The 23,329-nt window shown below is 42.2% G+C and overlaps 1 protein-coding gene across 1 annotated transcript; it reads left to right on the top strand.

Annotated features, from left to right (window-relative positions):
- The first annotated feature begins 13,720 nt into the window (after positions 1-13,720).
- On the top strand, positions 13,721-20,218 carry LOC129863299 (macrophage mannose receptor 1-like). Its single transcript, XM_055935187.1, has 4 exons — positions 13,721-13,835; positions 14,213-14,572; positions 14,752-15,108; positions 19,756-20,218. Exons 1-4 carry the CDS (start codon positions 13,721-13,723, stop codon positions 19,761-19,763), a joined length of 840 nt encoding a protein of 279 aa, XP_055791162.1. The 3' UTR covers positions 19,764-20,218.
- The last annotated feature ends 3,111 nt before the right edge of the window (positions 20,219-23,329 follow it).

Genomic DNA, 23,329 nt, shown 5'->3' with positions numbered 1-23,329 from the left:
GCAAAGGGGTTGAATTTATATGCACCCACCACTTTTCTGTTATTTTTCCATTTTTCTTCACCAATTTGGACTATTTTGTGTATGTCCATTAAATTAAATCTAAAATAAAAATCTATTTAAATTACAGGTTGTAATGCAACAAAATAGGAAAAATGCCAAGGGAGTGAATACTTTCACAAGGCACTGTACATGTAGATGCACAAAAAGCTTATTTCTCTTAAATGTCGTGCACACATTTGTTTACATCCCTGTTAGTGAGCATTTCTCCTTTGCCAAGATAATCCATCCACCTGACAGGTGTGGTATAGCAAGAAGCTGATTAAACAGCATGATCATTACACAGGTGCACCTTGTGCTGGGGACAATGAAAGGCCACTCTAAAATGTGCAGTTTTGTCACACAGCACAATACCACAGATGTCTCAAGTTTTGAGGGAGCGGTGCAATTGGCATCCTGACTGAAAGAATGTCCACCAGAGCTGTTGTCAGAGAATTTAATGTTAATTTCTCTACCGTAAACCACCTCCAACATAATTTTCGAGAATCTGGCAGTACTTGCAACCGGCCTCACAACCACAGACCATGTGTAACCATGCCAACCTAGGACCACCACATCCGGCTTCTTCACCTGCAGCATCATCTGAGACCAGCCACCTGGAAAACTGATGAAACTGCACCCCTGCCCAGTCATGTGAAATCCATAGATTAGGGCCTAATGAATGTATTTCAATGGACTGATTACCTTAAATGAACTCAGTAAAATCATTGAAATTGTTGCATGTTGCATTTTTCTTCAGTATGTCTCGCTGTAAGAAAATAAATTTGGTAAATTGCCAATACAGAAACTGAAACAACACTTTTTTGAATGGATCATTTCCACCAATCACCACCTCACCTCACCACCTCATTTGAATGATAGCTTAACCCTCAAATCCATAAATGGCTAAAGACGTTTATGAGAGGCGCGCCGGGTTTGATTTCTAGCCACCGTGGTCTGAAAATGACAAGCTGACTGTAGCACGTTCTGTCCATCATAGGGAAATTAGCGTAATATAAATAAAATATTATTTGACATATGCGTTGAATACAACAGGTGTAGACTTTACCGTCAAATGCTTACTTACACTTAACAAACAATGCAGTTTTAAGAAAGTAGAGATATATAAACTAAAGTAAAAAAAGTTACAATAAAATAACAATAACGAAGCTATATACAGGGGGTACCCGTACAGAGTCAATATGAGGGGGTACAGGTTAGTCAAGGTAATTGAGGTAATATTTACATGTACAGTTGAAGTCGGAAGTTTACTTAGCCTTAGCAAAATATATTTAAACTCAGTTTTTCACAATTCCTTAAATTTAATTCAAGGAAAAATCCCCTGTTTTAGGTCAGCTAGGATCACCACTTTATTTTAAGAATGTGAAATGTCAGAATAATAGTAGAAAGAATGATGTATTTCAGCTTTTATTTCTTCCATCACATTCCCAGTGGGTCAGAAGTTTACATACACTCAATTAGTATTTGGTAACATTGCCTTTAAATTGTTTAACTTGGGTCAAATGTTTTGGGTAGCCTTCCACAAGCTTCCCACAATAAGTTTCGGCCCATTCCTCTTGACAGAGCTGGTATAACTGAGTCAGGTTTGTAGGCTTCCTTGCCCGCACACGCTTTTTTTGTTTTGCCCACAAATTTTCAACAGGATTGAGGTCAGGGCTTTGTGATGGCCACTCCAATACCTTGACTTTGTTGCCATTTTGCTACAACTTTGGAAGTATGCTTGGGGTCATTGTCCATTTGAAAGACCCATTTGTGACCAAGCTTTAACTTCCTGACTGATGTCTTGAGATGTTGCTTCAATATATCCACATAATTTTCCAGCCTCATGATGCCATCTATTTTGTGAAGTGCACCAGCCCCTCCTGCAGCAAAGCACCCCCACAACATGATGCTACCACCCGCGTGCTTCATGGTTGGGATGGTGTTCTTCGACTTGCAGGCCTCCCCCTTTCTCTTTAAAACATAACGATGGTCATTATGGCCAAACAGTTCTATTTTTGTTTCATCAGACCAGAGGACATTTCTCCAAAAAGTGCAATCTTCATCCCCATGTGCAGTTGCAAACCGTAGTCTGCATTTTTTATGGAGCAGTGGCTTCTTCCTTGCTGAGCAGCCTTTCAGGTTATGTCAATATAGGACTCGGTTTACTGTGGATATAGATACTTTTGTACCTGTTTCCTACAGCATCTTCACAAGGTCCTTTGCTGTTGTTCTGGGATTGATATGCACTCTTCGCACCAAAGTATGTTCATCACTAGGAGACAGAACGCATCTCCTTCCTGAGTGGTATGACGGCTGCGTGGTCCCATGGTGTTTATACTTGCGTACTATTGTTTGTATAGATGAACGTGGTACCTTCAGGCATTTGGAAATTGTTCCCAAGGATGAACTAGACTTGTGGAGGTCTACAATTTTTGTCTGAGGTCTTGGCTGATTTCTTTTGATTTTCCCATTATGCCAAGCAAAGAGGCATTGCGTTTGAAAGTAAGCCTTGGAATACATCCACAGGTAGTCCTCCAATTGACTAAAATGATGTCAATTAGCCTATCAGAAACTTCTAAAGCCATGACATAATTTTCTGGAATTTTCCAAGCTGTTTAAAGGCACAGTCAACTTGGTATATGTAAACTTCTGACACACTGGAATTGTTATACAATGAATTCTAAGTGAAATAATCTGTAAACAATTGTTGGAAAAATTACTTGTGTCATGCACAAAGTAGATGTCCTAACCGACTTGCCAAAAAACTATAGTTTGTTAACAAGAAATTTGTGGAGTGGTTGAAAAACAAGTTTTAATGACTCCAACCTAAGTGTATGTAAACTTCCGACTTCAACTGTAGGACGGGGTGAAGTGATAATAAACAGCGAGTAGCAGCAGTGTAAAACAATGAGGGGGGGGGGGGGGTGCAATGCAAATTCAGCAGTCTTATGGCTTAGGGGGTAGACTCTGTTATTAAGAAGCCTTTTGGACCTATACTACTCTATGACTAGGGTAGCTAAAATAGTTCAAAATAATTCTACATTTCCATTTAGGATGATAGTAAATGAAGCACAATCACAGATGAAGAGTCTAAGATTCTGAGATTCTAAAAATATTTTCCTCCTACGCAGGTATGGAATCGCCCATAGGGATTGTGATTGGTATGGCGATCTATTTGAGAGTATGTGTGAGGTAGACCTAGAGAGTGAGATTGTTGGAGACAGTTACAGAGAGAGGTGAGAGAGAGAGAGAGAGAGAGGTGAGCGAGAGGCACGAGAGAGAGAGGTGAGAGCGAGAGTGAGAGAGAGCGAGAGAGAGAGCGAGAGAGAGAGAGGTGAGAGAGAGGCACGAGAGAGAGAGGAGAGAGAGAGAGGTGAGAGCGAGAGAGAGAGAGAGAGAGAGAGAGAGAGAGAGAGAGAGAGAGAGAGCCATGCAGGGAGTGGGAGCAGTCATGATAATGATTCAGCACTGGAGGGCAAGCCCTGCCCCCCACACACGCACGCACAAGCACGTACAGTATGCAGGGAGGAGATGAGAGGACCATCACTTTGGAGAGAGAGAGAGAGAGAGAGAGAGAGAGAGAGGGTGGTTGGTGAGAAACAGCCTTGTCACAGCCTCAGAGTTACCATGCCATTGGAGAGACACATTCTAGAACACATAGAATCAGCACTCCAGTTCCATTCAGGTCACAGAGTTCTGTGAATCTCCATATTAGGATGTGTGACACTCTTCCATTCCTTTGAAAAACACATGCAATAAATGATTCAAAATAGTGACCGTATTACAGTATGTTATTGTTTTCAAGTTGACCTAGAAACAGTTCTGCACGAGGAGCTAAAGTTATCTAACAACACACGCAAATACATTCTGCTGTTTACCTGTAGCTTTTCCTAGAGTACGGCAGGTTTGCATAACCTCATATTCAAATATCATCTATAGCCCTGGTGAACACACATCAAACAAGCAGGCAGTGGAAATTATGCAAAGATAGAGAGCGAGTGTGTTTTGTGTAACATCAAAAGGTGATTGTGTGTCGTCGGTACTATCAAGGTTTTTTTTTCAGCACGCGGTCAGTTGAAGTGTGTTTTCATCTGTATCTCAAGACCGCCATCTAATACCCTCCAGCTCCAACGGTCTGGGCCTGCATTCACAAAGGGTCTCAGAGCAGGAGTGCTATATCTAGAATCAGCCCCCCCCACCCCCCTCTCTCCATGTAATCTTATTCATTATAATCTGAAATGCAAAACTGATCAGCATTCCTACTTAGAGGCGATAGGTCTACATATGGGCCTTAATGTTCCTGTTAACCCCATACCGTGTATGTGATTGGTTGACATGCGTTCTAATGTTCCTGTTAACCCCATACCGTGTATGTGATTGATTGTGTTGTAAGGGCTAAGGCATGTGTTCCCTCCATTCCAGAAGAGGCTGGTGGGGAGGACGACTCATAGGAAAGGCTGGAATGGAGTTAAGTGGTTACATGGAAACTTTGTGTGTTTGGTGTGTTTTGATGTCATTCCATTGACTCTGTTCCAGACATTACAATCAGCCCGTCCTCTGATTTACAGTTGCACTCCATTCCACTTCAAAGTCACAACCCAAGTGAAAGGGGTTGGGTCCAATGTTGGATGTTTCATTCCGTTGTGTTGTTCCCACAAGGGTTCGTCAGACACAAATCAAAGGAATTACGTCTAATATCCGCTGTGATGTTTCATTCATTATTCATTCAGTTCACGATGACTTGTTATTGATTCAGTTCACGACGACATGTTATTGATTCAGTTCATAATGACTTGTTATTGATTCAGTTCATAATGACATGTTATTGATTCAGTTCATAATGACATGTTATTGATTCAGTTCATAATGACTTGTTATTGATTCAGTTCACGACGACATGTTATTGATTCAGTTCATAATGACATGTTATTGATTCAGTTCACGACGACATGTTATTGATTCAATTCATAATGACATGTTATTGATTCAGTTCATGATGACATGTTTCAATAAAAGAATGTTACACTGTGATTATTATTATTTGAGAGTATTTCCTAGCCACCGTATACCTGCATGCTGTGTAGTAACACTGGCCAGTTTGCTGTGTAGTAACACTGGCCAGTTTGCTGTGTAGTAACACTGGCCAGTTTGCTGTGTAGTAACACTGGCCAGTGTGCTGTGTAGTGACACTGGCCAGTTTGCTGTGTAGTAACACTGGCCAGTTTGCTGTGTAGGCGACTGAGGGCTCAGTATGCAAAGTGCCAGTAGCAGTTAGGATTCGCAACAATGCCTCACAACGTTACATTTCATTATGATAGCCCAGTGGTTGTTCCTCTTCTGTGGAAAACAGGCCTTCATTATAATATTGATTACAACCTAGAAAAATACACATACGCACGAGTGTGAGCGCTCACACACACGAACTGCACTGCACTGCTGGTTAAGGGCTTGTCAGTAAGCATTTCACGGTAAAGTCTACACCTGTTGTATTCGGCGCATGTGGCAAATAAAGTTTGATTTGACACACACACACACACACACACACACACACACACACACACACACACACACACACACACACACACACACACACACACACACACACACACACACACACACACACACACACACACACCACACAAGTGCTGTTTTAGGTGACTGAAAAACAGTACATTATCAGATAGACAAGTTGTTTCTATAAATACTCAGCTTATACCTCTCTCCACTTCCAATTGGTTTCTCCGTTTATTTTATCCCTGATATCTGTGCTCTCTACACACCCACACACCGAACACACAACTACACACACAAAAAAAAAAAATACACACACACACACACCAGCAGCACGAATAACAAGCCAAGTATAACTTTTAAAAGGCTTTGACTGAAACGCTTTGTCCCAAATAGCACCCTATTCTCTATTCCCTGGTCTAAAGTAGTGCACTATATAGGGAATAGGGTGCTACTTTTGTGATGCGTCTACTGTATATTAATATACAGTAGGCCACAGGAGGACGGCTCCTGTCCTCAAGGGCTCTGCAGTCCTGCTGGTTTTACGCTGCATATCGTCTCTTTTTCCTTAGTTGTCAAATGGCGCCGACAGACATGGCAGCTCTGCTTCCAGCTCTATGTTCTGTGCGTTATTTCTTACACTATTAGCCCAGGAGATTACTTTTGTGTTATTACATAAAGCCAGAAATAACTTTTTTTTTTACAAGCATTTCGCTACACCTGCAAAAACATATGATAAATATGTGATGGTGACCAATCTAAATGCCCCTCTTTCAGGACTCTGTCTTTCAAAGATAATTCGTAAAAATCCAAATAACTTCACAGATCTTTATTATAGAGGGTTTAAATACTGTTTCTCATGCTTGTTCAATGAACCATAAACAATTATTGAACATGCACCTGTGGAACGGTCGTTTAGACACGAACAGCTTACAGACGGTAGGCAATTAAGGTCACAGTTATGAAAACTTAGGACACTAAAGAGGCCTTTCTACTGACTCTGAAAAACACCAAAAGAAAGATGCTCAGGGTCCCTGCTCATCTGCGTGAATGTGCCTTAGTCATGCTGCAAGGCGGCATGAGGACTGCAGATGTGGCCAGGGCAATAAATTGCAATGTCCATACTGTGAGAGGCCTAAGACAGAGCTACAGGGAGACAGGACGGACAGCTGATCGTCCTCGCAGTGGCAGACCAAGTGTAACAACACCTGCACAGGATTGGTACATCCAAACATCACACCAGCGGGACAGACACAGGATAGCAACAACAACTGCCCGAGTTACACCAGGAATGCACAATCCCTCCATCAGTGCTCAGACTGTCCGCAATAGGCTGAGAGAGGCTTGACTGAGGGCTTGTAGGCCTGTTGTAAGGCAGGTCCTCACCAGACATCGCTGGCAACAAACATACATATAGGCACAAACCCACTGTCGCTGGACCAGACAGGACTGGCAAAAAGTGCTCTTCACTGACGAGTCACGGTTTTGTCTCACCAGTGGTGATGGTTGGATTCGCGTTTATCGTCGAAGGAATGAGCGTTACACCGAGGCTTGAACTCTGGAGCGGGATCGATTTGGAGGTGGAGGGTCCGTCATGGTCTGGGGCGGTGTGTCACAGCATCATTGGACTGAGCTTGTTGTCATTGCAGGCAATCTTTTGTAAGTCTAGGGGTTTTTGTAGGTCTAGATATTTGTATGTCTATGGTGGCCTGATATTGTTCCCAATCAGAGGCAGCTGTTTATCGTTGTCTCTGATTGGTGATCATATTTAGGTAGACATTTTCCTTTTGGTGTTCGTGGGTTCTTGTTCTATGTTTAGTTGCCTGTATGCACTACTCATATTAGCTTCACGGTTCGTTTTGTTATTTTGTTCATTTGTTCAGTGTTCATTCTTAAATAAAGAAGAATGTACGCTTACCACGCTGCACATTGGTCCGATTCATACGACGAACTTGACAACAACCCATGTAAAGCGGATTAATGTGCCAAAGTTATTTGGCCAGATACAAATCTTATTAAAACATATAGGCTTATAGAGCTAGGCTGTATGAGGTGTGAGACTATGATTAGAAAAAGTCACTTAAAAAAGGATTTGTTTCTTTAAGCTGGGCATCATTCACAAGTGAAAAATATATCAATCACAGGTGACAGGCTAATATTGTCACCCATCAGACTATTCTTGATTTAATCTTTCCATATACTAAATAATATATGTGTGAATTTAGTTTTGACTGCACCATTATCATGCACCTGTATCGAAACATTTTGTATTGATGTCAGAGTGATTAGAGGGACAGTACAGTGCTGAGTAACCAGGCAGTTAGCAACTTTGGTTTCTAATGACCATCAGCAGCATCAGAGCTTAGAGAAGCTTAATTACCGTGACCGCTGGCGTGGCGGTAATACGTTCACCACAACAGCCCAAGTCGAGCCGCAGAGTCACATTCACTAAGCTTGTTTGGTTGCTCATGGCCGTGTTTTCCTCTTCACTTCCTATACATTTTCATAGTCTGTCTTCCCTCTGTGATTTCTCTGTGTTTTTTCTCTCTCTCTCTCTCTCTCTCTCTCTCTCTCTCTCTCTCTCTCTCTCTCTCTCTCTCTCTCTCTCTCTCTCTCTCTCTCTCTCTCTCTCTCTCTCTCTCTCTCTCTCTCTGTCTCTCTCTGTCTCTCTCTCTTGTTCTCTCTGTTGTTCTCTCTGTTGTTCTCTCTGTTGTTCTCTCTGTTGGTCTCTCTCTCTATGTCTCTGTCTCTGTCTCTGTCTCTGTCTCTGTCTCTGTCTCTCTCTCTCTCTCTCTCTCTCTCTCTCTCTCTCTCTCTCTCTCTCTCTCTCTCTCTCTCTCTCTCTCTCTCTCTCTCTCTCTCTCTCTCTCTCTCTCTCTCTCTCTCTCTGTGTTTAGCACATCCGGTACGGCAACGTTGGTGCGCGCAATGTGGCGGCTTTCTTTTTGTAATCTGTGATCGTTAGGAGTTCCTGCCACATACGCCTCGTGTCCGACCCGCTGAATTGCTCCTCCACTTTGTCCCTATACTTGTGTTTCTCCATCTTGATTGATCTGAATAGGTTTTATTTGTAACGTTTAACCAAACCATTTTTCCTTGTCACCATGCCGTGTTTATAAACAACATCTCTCTCCTTCCGTTTACCCACAATGCAATCCACAGTTTTTAATTCCGTGAATTTTGAAAGACACTATCGGTATCTCTTGTCCACATTTGATACTTTTAAACTAGATACTATTTTACTACTTTTAAACTAGATACTATACAATTGTATATTAGGTCAACTGTGTTGTGTAATTGTAACCCAGTTATATTGGTTAAACTGACACCTCAGCTTGATGTATCACAATACACGTTGCAGAATTGCTAGTTTTTTTTAGTCCTACAGCTGCTAAAGGTGATTCAAGAGGACATTCTCGTGTGTTTGTATGTAAGATCAAAGACTTTGTAAGGAAGAAGAGGTACTGTAAAACACAACGAGTAACGTTTGCACTGATTACAAGTGGCTCTGGATGACAGCCTCAGCAAAATGACCAAAATCTATGGAAATATGATTGGAAATGTGACATCAACTAAAAGTCTATTTGGTGTGAAAGTTCAGCTTTGTGTCTGTCTCCCATTTGCCTGCCAGTCATTACAGGATCTTATATGGTTCTGTTAGTGTCACCATGTCCTAACGGTGCCATAGTTAATTTGATTACTTGATATGAGTGTGTGTGTGTGTGTGTACACAGTGTATGTACAACAAGATAATAAACCTCGCATTCTTTTTTGCATGTTCCTCTGACACGAAACCTACATTAAACACAGTGACATCATGAATATAAGGAGCAGGTGAAGTAGGAGGGGATTAGTGACATGTATAACACACCTGTCTCAGAGAAGACAGAGCCACTCAGAGGGAGAGGGACAGCTGACAACAACCACGACAAACAACACCCACACCATCAGGTAACTGAGTCATTCAACAATACCGACAACAGCAGGTAACTGAGTCATTCAACAACACCGACACCATCAGGTAACTGAGTCATTCAACAACACCATCAACATCAGGTAACTGAGTCATTCAACAATACCGACAACAGCAGGTAACTGAGTCATTCAACAACACCATCAACAGCAGGTAACTGAGTCATTCAACGACACCCACAACATCAGGTAACTGAGTCATTCAACAACACCAACATCAGGTAACTGAGTCATTCAACAACACCATCAACATCAGGTAACTGAGTCATTCAACAACACCGACAACATCTGGTAACTGAGTCATTTAACAACACCAACAACATCAGGTAACAGAGTCATTCAACAACACCCACACCATCAGGTAACTGAGTCATTCAACAACACCATCAACATCAGGTAACTGAGTCATTCAACAACACCATCTGGTAACAGAGTCATTCAACAACACCATCAACATCAGGTAACTGAGTCATTCAACAACAACATCAGGTAACAGAGTCATTCAACAACACCCACACCATCTGGTAACTGAGTCATTCAACAACACCATCAACATCAGGTAACTGAGTCATTCAACAACACCATCAACATCAGGTAACTGAGTCATTCAACAACACCCACACCATCAGGTAACTGAGTCATTCAACAACACCCACAACAGCAGGTAACTGAGTCATTCAACAACACCCACACCATCAGGTAACTGAGTCATTCAACAACACCCACACCATCAGGTAACTGAGTCATTCAACAACACCGACAACATCAGGTAACTGAGTCATTCAACAACACCCACACCATCAGGTAACTGAGTCATTCAACAACACCCACACCATCTGGTAACTGAGTCATTCAACAACACCCACACCATCAGGTAACTGAGTCATTCAACAACACCCACACCGTCAGGTAACTGAGTCATTCAACAACACCAACAACATCAGGTAACTGAGTCATTCAACAACACCGACACCATCTGGTAACTGAGTCATTCAACAACACCAAAAACAGCAGGTAACTGAGTCATTCAACAACACCGACAACATCAGGTAACTGAGTCATTCAACAATACCGACAACATCAGGTAACTGAGTCATTCAACAACACCATCAACATCAGGTAACTGAGTCATTCAACAACACCGACAACATCAGGTAACTGAGTCATTCAACAACACCCACAACATCAGGTAACTGAGTCATTCAACAACACCCACACCATCAGGTAACTGAGTCATTCAACAACACCGACAACATCAGGTAACTGAGTCATTCAACAACACCATCAACATCAGGTAACTGAGTCATTCAACAACACCCACACCATCAGGTAACTGAGTCATTCAACAACACCGACAACATCAGGTAACTGAGTCATTCAACAACACCGACAACATCAGGTAACTGAGTCATTCAACAACACCATCAACATCAGGTAAATGAGTCATTCAACAACACCGACAACATCAGGTAACAGAGTCATTCAACAACACCCACAACAGCAGGTAACTGAGTCATTCAACAACACCCACAACAGCAGGTAACTGAGTCATTCAACAACACCATCAACATCAGGTAACTGAGTCATTCAACAACACCGACAACATCAGGTAACTGAGTCATTCAACAACACCGACAACATCAGGTAACTGAGTCATTCAACAACACCATCAACATCAGGTAAATGAGTCATTCAACAACACCGACAACATCAGGTAACAGAGTCATTCAACAACACCCACAACAGCAGGTAACTGAGTCATTCAACAACACCCACAACAGCAGGTAACTGAGTCATTCAACAACACCATCAACATCAGGTAACTGAGTCATTCAACAACACCGACAACATCAGGTAACAGAGTCATCTGTGTTTACTTCAACAGAGTGAGATTACATATCATAGATATATATCATATATTATATTTATATATTTTTAAGGAATGTTTACTGTAAATGTGTATAACGCAATTATTCAGGAGAACAATTATGTTTTAAGTGCAACAGAAACACAAAATGTAATTTTAAACGATGGTGAATTCCCCCTCAAATGGTTATTTCAGCTATGCATACTGAGTATCTTTGATCTCTCTAAATAGCAGATGTGGCCAACTTTTAGTTACTAGCCGTTTTGTGGATTGTGTGAATCCAATAGGTTTTCCTCTCCAATCTCCAGGGATGGACAAATGTCTGTTCCTCATCCTGTTGTTCTCAGGTTAGTGTTTATTTCCTTGTCTGATTCCGTGTGTGTGTGTGTGTGTGTGTGTGTGTGTGTGTGTGTGTGTGTGTGTGTGCACGTATGTGTGTGCGTCCATATGTATGTGTCCATGTGTATTTGTGTGTGTGTGTGTGTGTGTGTGTGTGTGTGTGTGTGTGTGTGTGTGTGTGTGTGTGTGTGTGTGTGTGTGTGTGTGTGTGTGTGTGTGTGTGTGTGTGTGTGTGTGTGTGTGCACGTATGTGTGTGCGTCCATATGTATTTGTCCATGTGTATTTGTTTGTGCTGAACCCTAATTTGAGATGTATGTGCAGAATTGACAGCAATATGATGTACATACCAGTGGGAGCCTTTCATATACACACAGTGGCCAGTTTATTAGGTATACCAGTGGGAACCTTTTATATATACACAGTGGCCAATTTATTAGGTATACCAGTGGGAACCTTTCATTGGCCAGTTAATTAGGCATACCAGTGAGACCCTTTCATATACACACAGTGGCCAGTTTATTAGGTATACCAGTGGGAACCTTTCATTGGCCAGTTTATTAGGCATACCAGTGAGACCCTTTCATATACACACAGTGGCCAGTTTATTAGGTATACCAGTGAGACCCTTTCATATACACACAGTGGCCAGTTTATTAGGTATACCAGTGAGACCCTTTCATATACACACAGTGGCCAGTTTATTAGGTATACCAGTGGGAACCTTTCATATACACACAGTGGCCAGTTTATTAGGTATACCAGTGAGAGCCTTTCATATACATGTAATTTACAGTACTGTCTGTATTTGAGCATTTCTAAGTATACCTGTATATGTTTGTACAGTGATGCTGGTTTGTTCTCCACAGGGCTGTCCATCCTCCCCTCATAATGTTGGTTTGTTCTCCACAGGGCTGTCCATCCTCCTCTCATAATGTTGGTTTGTTCTCCACAGGGCTGTCCATCCTCCTCTCATAATGTTGGTTTGTTCTCCACAGGGCTGTCCATCCTCCTCTCATAATGTTGGTTTGTTCTCCACAGGGCTGTCCATCCTCCACTCATAATGTTGGTTTGTTCTCCACAGGGCTGTCCATCCTCCTCTCATAATGTTGGTTTGTTCTCCACAGCGCTGTCCATCCTCCCCTCATAATGTTGGTTTGTTCTCCACAGGGCTGTCCATCCTCCCCTCATAATGTTGGTTTGTTCTCCACAGGGCTGTCCATCCTCCCCTCATAATGTTGGTTTGTTCTCCACAGGGCTGTCCATCCTCCTCTCATAATGTTGGTTTGTTCTCCACAGGGCTGTCCATCCTCTCCTCATAATGTTGGTTTGTTCTCCACAGGGCTGTCCATCCTCCCCTCATAATGTTGGTTTGTTCTCCACAGGGCTGTCCATCCTCCCCTCATAATGTTGGTTTGTTCTCCACAGGGCTGTCCATCCTCCCCTCATAATGTTGGTTTGTTCTCCACAGGGCTGTCCATCCTCCCCTCATAATGTTGGTTTGTTCTCCACAGGGCTGTCCATCCTCCTCTCATAATGTTGGTTTGTTCTCCACAGGGCTGTCCATCCTCCTGTCATAATGTTGGTTTGTTCTCCACAGGGCTGTCCATCCTCCTCTCATAATGTTGGTTTGTTCTCCACAGGGCTGTCCATCCTCCTCTCATAATGTTGGTTTGTTCTCCACAGGGCTGTCCATCCTCCTGTCATAATGTTGGTTTGTTCTCCACAGGGCTGTCCATCCTCCTGTCATAATGTTGGTTTGTTCTCCACAGGGCTGTCCATCCTCCTCTCATAATGTTGGTTTGTTCTCCACAGGGCTGTCCATCCTCCTCTCATAATGTTGGTTTGTTCTCCACAGGGCTGTCCATCCTCCTCTCATAATGTTGGTTTGTTCTCCACAGGGCTGTCCATCCTCCCCTCATAATGTTGGTTTGTTCTCCACAGGGCTGTCCATCCTCCCCTCATGCCTCCTTCATCAGTTCCACTTTGTGAACATGACTAAGTCCTGGACTGAAGCTCAGACAGTCTGCAGACAGAACTACACTGACCTGGCCACCATAGATGATGACATGGCAGATATGAAGAAGCTCAATAACACAGTAGAAGCAAGTTGGAGAGGATCAGCCTGGATAGGGCTGTATCTCAGCAGCTGGAGGTGGTCTCTGGGAGACAGAGCGTTAGATGGGGACAGATTTTGGGCCCCAGGACAGCCAAAAAATGATCCCAACAACACAGAGTTCTGCGTGTCTATGATGAAAAATGCGTCTTGGCAGGATGACAACTGTAACAGTGGAAGGCATTTTGTCTGCTATGATGGTGAGTTCCCATGTCCATTTCCTCATCAATCAACAATGTTGTCAAATACCAAATATTTTAATTCCGATAAGAGATTCATATAGGATATATATATATTTTTTAAGAAACAGTTTATTTGTAAACATTCATTTGTATTTGTATTTTGTTATGTCTTCTTTTTTTTCAAATAGAAGAAAATGCGACCAATAAGTACATTCTCATCAGGGAATATAAGACTTGGAGTGAAGCTCAGAGCTACTGTCGGGGGAATTACACAGACCTGGCCAGTGTGAGGAACACAACAGAGATGGAGGCCATAAAGACTAGCATACTAAAACTTGACAACAATCAACCAGTGTGGATTGGCCTGAATAAATCTCTTGGAGTCTGGTCTGACCAGAGTGGCTCCTCTTACAGGAACTGGGACTCTGACGAGCCGAATGGGGCAGGTGGGGGAAAAGAGGAAGGAGACTTCTGTGGAGAAGTAACATCGTCTGGAAAGTGGAACGATAAAGGATGTACTCAGACAAATCCCTTCATTTGCTACGATGGTGAGCTGCTGACAAAAATCCTCAATACATTTAACATTCAATATTACTGTAAAGTATTGATGAGAGGGACTGAACATTTTGGCTGGGGGGTGGAGATGGGGGTGAATGTTGACTGAATAACAATAATTTTCCATAATGTACTTATCATGGGTCTCTGTATCCCCCTCTTCTTCCTCCAGATGAACTGGTCCTGGTCTCAGAGAACAAGACGTGGTCAGAAGCCCTGTGGCACTGCAGAGATCAGAACATGGAGCTGGTGTCTGCCCACAACCAGAGCATCCAGCACTGGGTCCAACAGAAAGCCAAGAAGGCCTCCACTCCCTTTGTCTGGCTGGGCCTGAGGTACACCTGCACCCTGGACTTCTGGTTCTGGGTCAATGGAGAAGAGTCCTGCTACCACAACTGGGCCGGCGGGGAGGGCTACAACACCATTGAGGAGCAGTGTGGGAACACGGGGGCCATACAGAGAGACGGGGGACAGTGGGTCGGCAAGTCTGAGAATGAGAGATTCAACTTCATCTGCAGCAACAATGCTGGTGAGATTTGATCTCTTTCTTTCGATGTGTTAAACCTCTCTCTCTACCCACTCCTCTCTACACCTCTACCCCTCTCTACACCTCTACCCCTCTCTACACCTCTACCCCTCTCTACACCACTACCCCTCTCTCTCTCTCTCTCTCTCTCTCTCTCTCTCTCTCTCTCTCTCTCTCTCTCTCTCTCTCTCTCTCTCTCTCTCTCTCTCTCTCTCTCTCTCTCTCTCTCTCTCTCTCTCTCTCTCTCTCTCTCTCTCTCTCTCTCACTAAACATTACACTCACAAAAGTTTCAGAGGAATAGAGACATTTCAGATGTCATATTATGGCTATGTACAGTGTTATAAATATGTGCAAATAGTACAAAAGGGAAAATAAAAACATAAATATGTGTTATATTTACAATGGTGTTTGTTCTTCACTGGTTGCCCTTTTCTTGTGGCAACAGGTCACAAATCTTGCTGATGTGATTGCACACTGTGGTATTTCACCCAGTAGACATGAGAGTTTAATAAATGTAATTTGTTTTCAAATTCTTTGTGGATCTGTGTAATCTGAGGGAAATATGTTTCTCTAATATGGTCATACATTGGGCAGGAGGTTAGGAAGTGCAGCTCAATTTCCACCTCATTTTGTGGGCAGTGTGCACATAGCCTGTCTTCTCTTGAGAGCCATGTCTGCCTATGGCGGCCTTTCTCAATAGCAAGTCTATGCTCACTGAGTCTGTACATAGTCAAAGCTTTCCTTAAGTTTGGGTCAGTCACAGTGGTCCGGTATTCTGCCACTGTGTACTCTCTGTTTAGGGCCAAATAACATTCTAGTTTGCTCTGTTTTTTGTTAAATTCTTTCCAATGTGTCAAGTAATTATCTTTTTGTTTTCATCATTTGGTTGGGTCTAATTGTGTCCTGTGGCTCTGTGAGTTATTTTTGTGCTTGTGAACAGAGCCCAAAGACCATCGTGCTTAGGGGACTCTTACCATCTGTAGGTGATGGCTTTGCTTTACGTTGTACACATAATTCTACATACAGTCTCAATTTGGTGGTTGTCCCATTTTGTGAATTCCTGGTTAGTGAGCAGACCCCAGACCTCACAACCATAAAGGGCAATGGGTTCTATAAGGACCCCAGACCTCACAACCATAAAGGGCAATGGGTTCTATAAGGACCCCAGACCTCACAACCATAAAGGGCAATGGGTTCTATAAGGACCCCAGACCTCACAACCATAAAGGGCAATGGGTTCTATAACTGATTCTAATATTTTTAGCCAGATCCTAATTGGGATGTCGAAGTTTATGTTCCTTTTGATGACGTAGAAGGCCCTACACAGCTTTGTGGATGTTACCTGTGGTGATGATGTTTAGGCCGAGGTATGTATAGTTTTTTTGTGCGCTCTAGGGCAACGGTGTCTAGATAGAATTTGTATTTGTGGTCCTGACAAATGGGCCTTTTTTGGAATACTATTATTTTTGTCTTACTGAGATTTACTGTCGGGCCCAGGTCTGTCAGGGCCCAGGTCTGTCAGGTCACAGGTCTGTCAGGTCACAGGTCTCTCAGGGCCCAGGTCTGTCAGGGCCCAGGTCTGTCAGGGCCCAGGTCTGTCAGGTCACAGGTCTGTTAGGTCACAGGTCTGTCAGAATCTGTGCAGAAGATCTACAGTACCAGTCAGAAGTTTGGACACTCATTCAAGGGTTTTTCTTTATTTTTACCACTTTCTACATTGTAGAATAATAGTGAAGACATCACAACTATGAAATAACACATATGGAATAAAACAATTTTTTTAGTAGTGCGACACACAACACAGTTACACATGGAATAAACAAACACACAGTCAATAATACAGTAGAAAAAGTGTGTAAATGAGGTAGGATAAGGTAGGTAAGGCATTAAATAGGCAATAGTGGCGAAATAATTACAATATAGCAATTAAACACTGGAGTGATAGATGTGCAGAAGATGAGTGTGCAATTAAAGATACTGATGTGTGAAGGGACAAAATAAATAAGAGTATGGGGATGAGGTAGTTGGATGGGCTATTTACAGATGGGCTGTGTACAGGTGCAGTGATCTGTGAGCTGCTCTGACAGCTGGTGCTTAAAGCTAGTGAGGGAAATATGAGTCTCCAGCTCCAGTGATTTTTTGCAGTTCGTTCCAGTCATTGGCAGCAGAGACATGGAAGGAAAGTTGTCTAAATGAGGAATTGGCTTTGGGGATGACCAGTGAAATATACCTGCTGGAGCGTGTGCTGCGGGTGGGTGCTGCTGTGGTGATCAGTGAGCTGAGATAAGGCGGGGCTTTACCTAGCAGAGACTTATAGATGACCTGGAGCCAGTGGGTTTGGCGACGAATATGAAGCGAGGGCCAGCCAACGAGAGCATACAGGTCACAGTGGTGGGTAGTATATGGGGCTTTGGTGACAAAACGGATGGCACTGTGATACACTACATGTGGTGCTTTAATTTGGGATAGGTGGGGTGCTAGCGCCCCATCTCGACAACATCCGGTGAAATTGCAGAGCGCGAATTAAAAAAAAAAAAAATCATACTATTAAACATTCATGAAAATACAAGTGTCATACATCATTTAAAATCTCAACTTCCTGTTAATCCAGCCACTTTGTCAGATTTCAAAAAGGCTTCACGGCGAAAGCATATTATGCAATTATCTGAGGACAGCGCCCCGCGTACAAAAGCATTAAATACATTTTCCAAACCAGCACAGGCATCACAAAAGTCAGAAGAAAGTCTCCAGTTTCATAGATGTTTGCAGTTCGTTCCAGTCATTGGCAGCAGAGAACTGTAAGGAAAGGCATCCAAAGGAGGATTTGGCTTTGGGGGTGACCTGTGAAATATACCTGCTGGAGTGCGTGCTACGGGTTTTGCTATGGTGACCAGTGAGTTGAGATAAGGCGGGGCTTTACCTAGCAAAGACGTATAGATGACCTGGAGCCAGTGGGTTTGGCGACAAATATGAAGGAAGGGCCAGCCAACGAGAGCATATAGGTCGCAGTGGTGGGTAGTATATGGGGCTTTGGTGACAAAACGGATGACACTGTGATAGACTGCATCCAATTTGTTGAGTAGAGTGTTGGAGGCTATTTTGTAAATGACATCGCCGAAGTCAAGGATCGGTAGGATGGTCAGTTTTACGAGGGTATGTTTGGCTGTTTGAGTGAAGGATGCTTTGCTGTGAAATAGGAAGCTGATTCTAGATTTAATTTTGGATTGGAGATGCTTAAAGTGAGTGTGTAAGGAAAGTTTACAATCTAACCAGACACCTAGGTATTTGTAGTTGTCCACATATTCTAAGTCAGAATAGTGATTCTGGACGGGCGTGCAGGTGTGGGCAGCGATCAGTTGAAGAGCATGCATTTAGTTTTACTTGGATTTAAGAGCAGTTGGAGGCCACGGAAGGAGAGTTGTATGGCAATGAAGCTCGTTTGGAGGTTAACACAGTGTCCAAAGAAGGGCCAGATGTATACATGGTGTCGTCTGCGTAGAGATGGATTAGAGAAACACCAGCATCAAAAGCAACGTCATTGAGGAATACAGAGAAAAGAGTCGGCCCGAGATTTAAACCCTGTGGTACCCCCATAGAGACTGCCAGAGGTCCGGACAACAGGCCCTCCGATTTGACACACTGAACTCTGTCTGAGAAGTAGTTGGTGAACCAGGCGAGGCAATCGTTTGAGAAACCAAGGCTATCGAGTCTGCCGATGAGGATGTGGTGATTGACAGAGTCGAAAGCCTTGGCCAGGTCAATGAATACGGCTGCACAATATGGTTTCTTATTGATGGCGGTTAGGATATCGTTTAGGACCTTGAGCGTGGCTGTGGTGCACCCATGACCAGCTCTGAAACCAGATTGCATAGCGGAGAAGGTATGGTGGGATTCAAAATGGTCGGTAATCTGTTTGTTGACTTGGCTTAGTAGTTTAGTAGTTTAGTAGTTGGTGAACCAGGCGACGCAGTCATTTGAGAAACCAAGGAATCATGTTTCTCTATTGAGATCATTTCCTTTTGAACTGCTGGACAAATGTAAAAGGTTCCTGTTTTAATTCATGTAATAAAGTGAGTAAAGTCTGCTCGATATTCAATTAGCAAACCCCCTGAGCCTCTTCCCTGTTTCACACCTGGTAGCTTGGTGGATGGTACTACCAGCTCTCTTTAACCTAGATAGCAACCATCTCCTCTATTCCATCGTTCTGTGTTTCTCTCTCTCTCTCTCTTGAAATGTATTTCCTGATATTCTCTCTCTCTCTCTCTCTCTCTCTTGAAATGTATTTCCTGATATTCTCTCTCTCTCTCTCTCTCTCTCTCTTGAAATGTATTTCCTGATATTCTCTCTCTCTCTCTCTCTCTCTCTTGAAATGTATTTCCTGATATTCTCTCTCTCTCTCTCTCTCTCTTGAAATGTATTTCCTGATATTCTCTCTCTCTCTCTCTCTCTCTCTCTTGAAATGTATTTCCTGATATTCTCTCTCTCTCTCTCTCTCTCTTGAAATGTATTTCCTGATATTCTCTCTCTCTCTCTCTCTCTCTCTCTCTCACTCAACCTCTCTTGAAATGTTTTTCCTGATGTTCTCTCTCATGTGACATGTTTTTCATGATATTCTCTTACAGTATTATATCCATTGTTCTCTAATCTAGATTACTAGAACCAGACCCTGTTCTCTGGACCAGCTGAACACTACAGTCCAACACATTGTTCCAGACCCTGTTCTGTAGACCAGCTGAACACTACAGTCCAGAACGTTCCAGACCCTGCTCTGTAGACCAGCTGAACACTACAGTCCAGAACGTTCCAGACCCTGCTCTGTAGACCAGCTGAACACTACAGTCCAGAATGTTCCAGACCCTGCTCTGTAGACCAGCTGAACACTACAGTCCAACACATTGTTCCAGACCCTTTTCTGTAGACCAGATGAACCCTACAGTCCAGAATGTTCCAGATATACTCAGATTTACATAATATAAGGTGATGGATACATATTATTTTAAATATATATTTTTATTTGTTTACAGTGAGCTCCAAAAGTATTGGGACAAATGTTTAGTTGTTTTGGCTCTGTACTCTAACATTTTCATTGCATCCTAGGAATATGGGACCAAATACTTGGCTTTTAACTACTTTAGTACACATTGAAGTGAATTTGTCCCAATACTAAAATGGACCAAAATGGTTCAAAAAGTGCTGTCATTTCTAAACGGTTATCCAGATATGGATGAAAATACTGACTGTCTACACTTTAACCTCATAGTCATTGTATTATTTAAGATCCAAAGTGCTGGAGTACAGAGCCAGAAGAACACACATAGTGTCACTGTCCCGATACTGTTGGAGCTACTGGAAATACAACATAGAGATACATAGAGCTCTCTAAATAAAACATAGAGCTAGATAGAGCTCACTGGAAATATAACATAGAGCTACATAGAGCTCACTGGAAATAAACCATAGAGCTACATAGAGCTCTCTGGAAATAGAACATAGAGTTACATAGAGCTCACTGGAAATAAAACATAGAGCTAAATAGAGCTCACTGGATATTAAACATAGAGCTACATAGAGCTCACTGGATATTAAACATAGAGCTACATAGAGCTCACTGGATATTAAACATAGAGCTACATAGAGCTCACTGAATATTAAACATAGAGTTACATAGAGCTCACTGGATAATTGTGACATGTGTTCAATATTTCTATATTATAACATGCTTTTTGATTATTATTATATTGTACTATTGTTTTATTACTGGTTAATGTCATTTCATTTTAAAGGTTAACCTGTTTGGCGTGCAAGCCCGACGTCGGTACACTTATGACAACAGCCAGCTCAAAGTGCAGGGCGCGAAATTCAAAAGATATTTATTTTAAATATTTAACTTTCACACATTAACAAGTCCAAGACACCAGATGAAAGGTACACATCTTGTGAATCAAGCCAACATGTCTGATTTTTAAAATGTTTTACAGGGAAGACACTATGTAAATCTATTAGCTAACCACGTTAGCAAAAGACACCACTATTTTTACTCCATCAGTTTTTTACTACATCAGTAGCTATCACAAATTCGACCAAATAAAGATATAAATAGCCACTAACCAAGAAACAACTTCATCAGATGACAGTCTGATAACATATTTATTGTATAGCATATGTTTTGTTAGAAAAATGTGCATATTTCAGGTATAAATCATAGTTTACATTGCAGCTACAGTCAGAAATTGCACCGAAAGCAGACAGAAAAATTACAGACACCGACGCCAAATAACTAAATACTCATCATAAAACATTTCTGAAAAATACATAGTGTACAGCAATTGAAAGACAGGCATCTTGTGATTCCAGACAATATTTCCGATTTATCAAGTGTTTTACAGCGAAAACACAATATAGCGTTATATTAGCTTAGCACAATAGCAAACATAACAACAGCATTGATTCAAGGCAAAAATAGCTATAACGTATAAACCACCAAAATATATTAATTGTTTCACTAACCTTCTCAGAATTCTTCAGATGACAGTCCTGTAACATCATATTACACAATGCATATAGAGTTTGTTCAAACATTTGCATATTTAGCGGCACAAATCGTGCTTATACAATGAGAATAGTGTCCATACTGTCAAGCAATCTGTCCGGCGCCATCTTGTAAAGGCACCTTTTCTTATCGAAAACTATTCATAAACTTGACAAAAAAAATACAGGTTGGACAGCAATTGAAAGACAAATTAGTTCTTAATGCAATTGCTGAATTACATTTTTAAAATTAACCTTACTGTGCAATACAGGCTGCGATAACGCAAGGCTACACTGCAGGAAATGGCGTCTTATGCATTTGACATTTTTCAACAGAACAATGAATTATCAGCATAAATCGTTCTTACTTTTCGATGAACTCCCATCAGAATCTTGGGAAATGTGTCCTTTGTCCAAAAGAATCGTTGCTAGGTTGGAGAACGTCGTCTTCAACGTTGCAATTAGCAGTAAACAATAGCCATGTGGGCCAGAGATACCCAACTTCCTACAACGTCACGAAAATAAATACCCGAAAATCGCAATATACTGACATAAGCTGATATAATGCTCTGATCAGGCCCTACACCCAAACAAGGGCACTGCGTTCATCCACCTCTGGCCTGCTCGCCTCCCTACCACTGAGGAAGTACAGGTCCCGCTCAGCCCAGTCAAAACTGTTCGCTGCTCTGGCACCCCAATGGTGGAACAAACTCCCTCACGACGCCAGGACAGCGGAGTCAATCACCACCTTCCGGAGACACCTGAAACCCCACCTCTTTAAGGAATACCTAGGATAGGATAAAGCAATCCTTCTGACCCCCCCCCCCCCCCCCCCCCGCCCTTAAAAGATTTAGATGCACTATTGTAAAGTGGCTGTTCCACTGGATGTCATAAGGTGAATGCACCAATTTGTAAGTCGCTCTGGATAAGAGCGTCTGCTAAATGACTTAAATGTAAAATGTAAATGTAAATAATTCGGTTTAAAATAACAACATTACGATGTCTTCAACACCTATATCGAATAAAAACAGAGCCGGATATATCTAGGAGCTGAAACGGGAGCTTCTAAAATGACATGCCAAGACCCTCCCTGCGTCAGAGCGAAGAGTGGAAAGATGGGACACTTCGGTTCCAAGCAATTTATAACCTTTGGGAACTACGTAGAAACTACATTTCAACTCTCCCTATTCGCTGACACCCAGTGGAAGGTGTATGCAGTGGATCTCAACCAATAGAGGACAGGCAAATTAATACACAGGTCTCAGAACAGCCAGCAAAATTCTGCATTCTGACATACACATAGGAAAATTGCTCTAAGTCCAGTTCTGTTTCACCCACAGATAAAATTCAAACGGTTTTAGAAACTAGAGAGTGTTTTATATCCAATAGTAATAATAATATGCATATTGTACGAGCAAGAATTGAGTACGAGGCCTTTTTGAAATGGGCACCTTTTATCTGGCTACTCAATACTGCCTCTTGAGCCCAAAGAGGTTAACTCGTAGTTGTTCTCTACTCATGTTATAATTATTTTTGTTAGATTTTATACTTGGTGGTCAAGTCTTCAATCAGATATTTTCTTGAATTTGTTTTGGATTTGGGGACTGTGAAAAGACCCCTAGTGGCATGTCCGGTGGGGTAGGTGTGTGTGTCAGAGCTGTGTGTAAGTTGACTGTGCAAAACAATTAGAATTTT

This window comes from Salvelinus fontinalis, chromosome 10 (genome assembly GCF_029448725.1).
Source record: "Salvelinus fontinalis isolate EN_2023a chromosome 10, ASM2944872v1, whole genome shotgun sequence".
Taxonomy (NCBI): Eukaryota; Metazoa; Chordata; class Actinopteri; order Salmoniformes; family Salmonidae; genus Salvelinus; species Salvelinus fontinalis.
The sequence above is the reverse complement of the archived record's forward strand: the minus strand, read 5'-3'. Positions and strand labels throughout refer to the sequence as shown.

Coding starts and splice junctions, on each gene's coding strand:
- LOC129863299 (XM_055935187.1), top strand. CDS start 13,721: ATGACTAAGTCCTGGACTGAAGCTCAGACAGTCTGCAGACAGAACTAC. Junction 13,836..14,212: donor CAATAACACAGTAGAAGCAA/GTTGGAGAGGAT, acceptor TTTTTCAAATAG/AAGAAAATGCGACCAATAAG. Junction 14,573..14,751: donor TCCCTTCATTTGCTACGATG/GTGAGCTGCTGA, acceptor TTCTTCCTCCAG/ATGAACTGGTCCTGGTCTCA.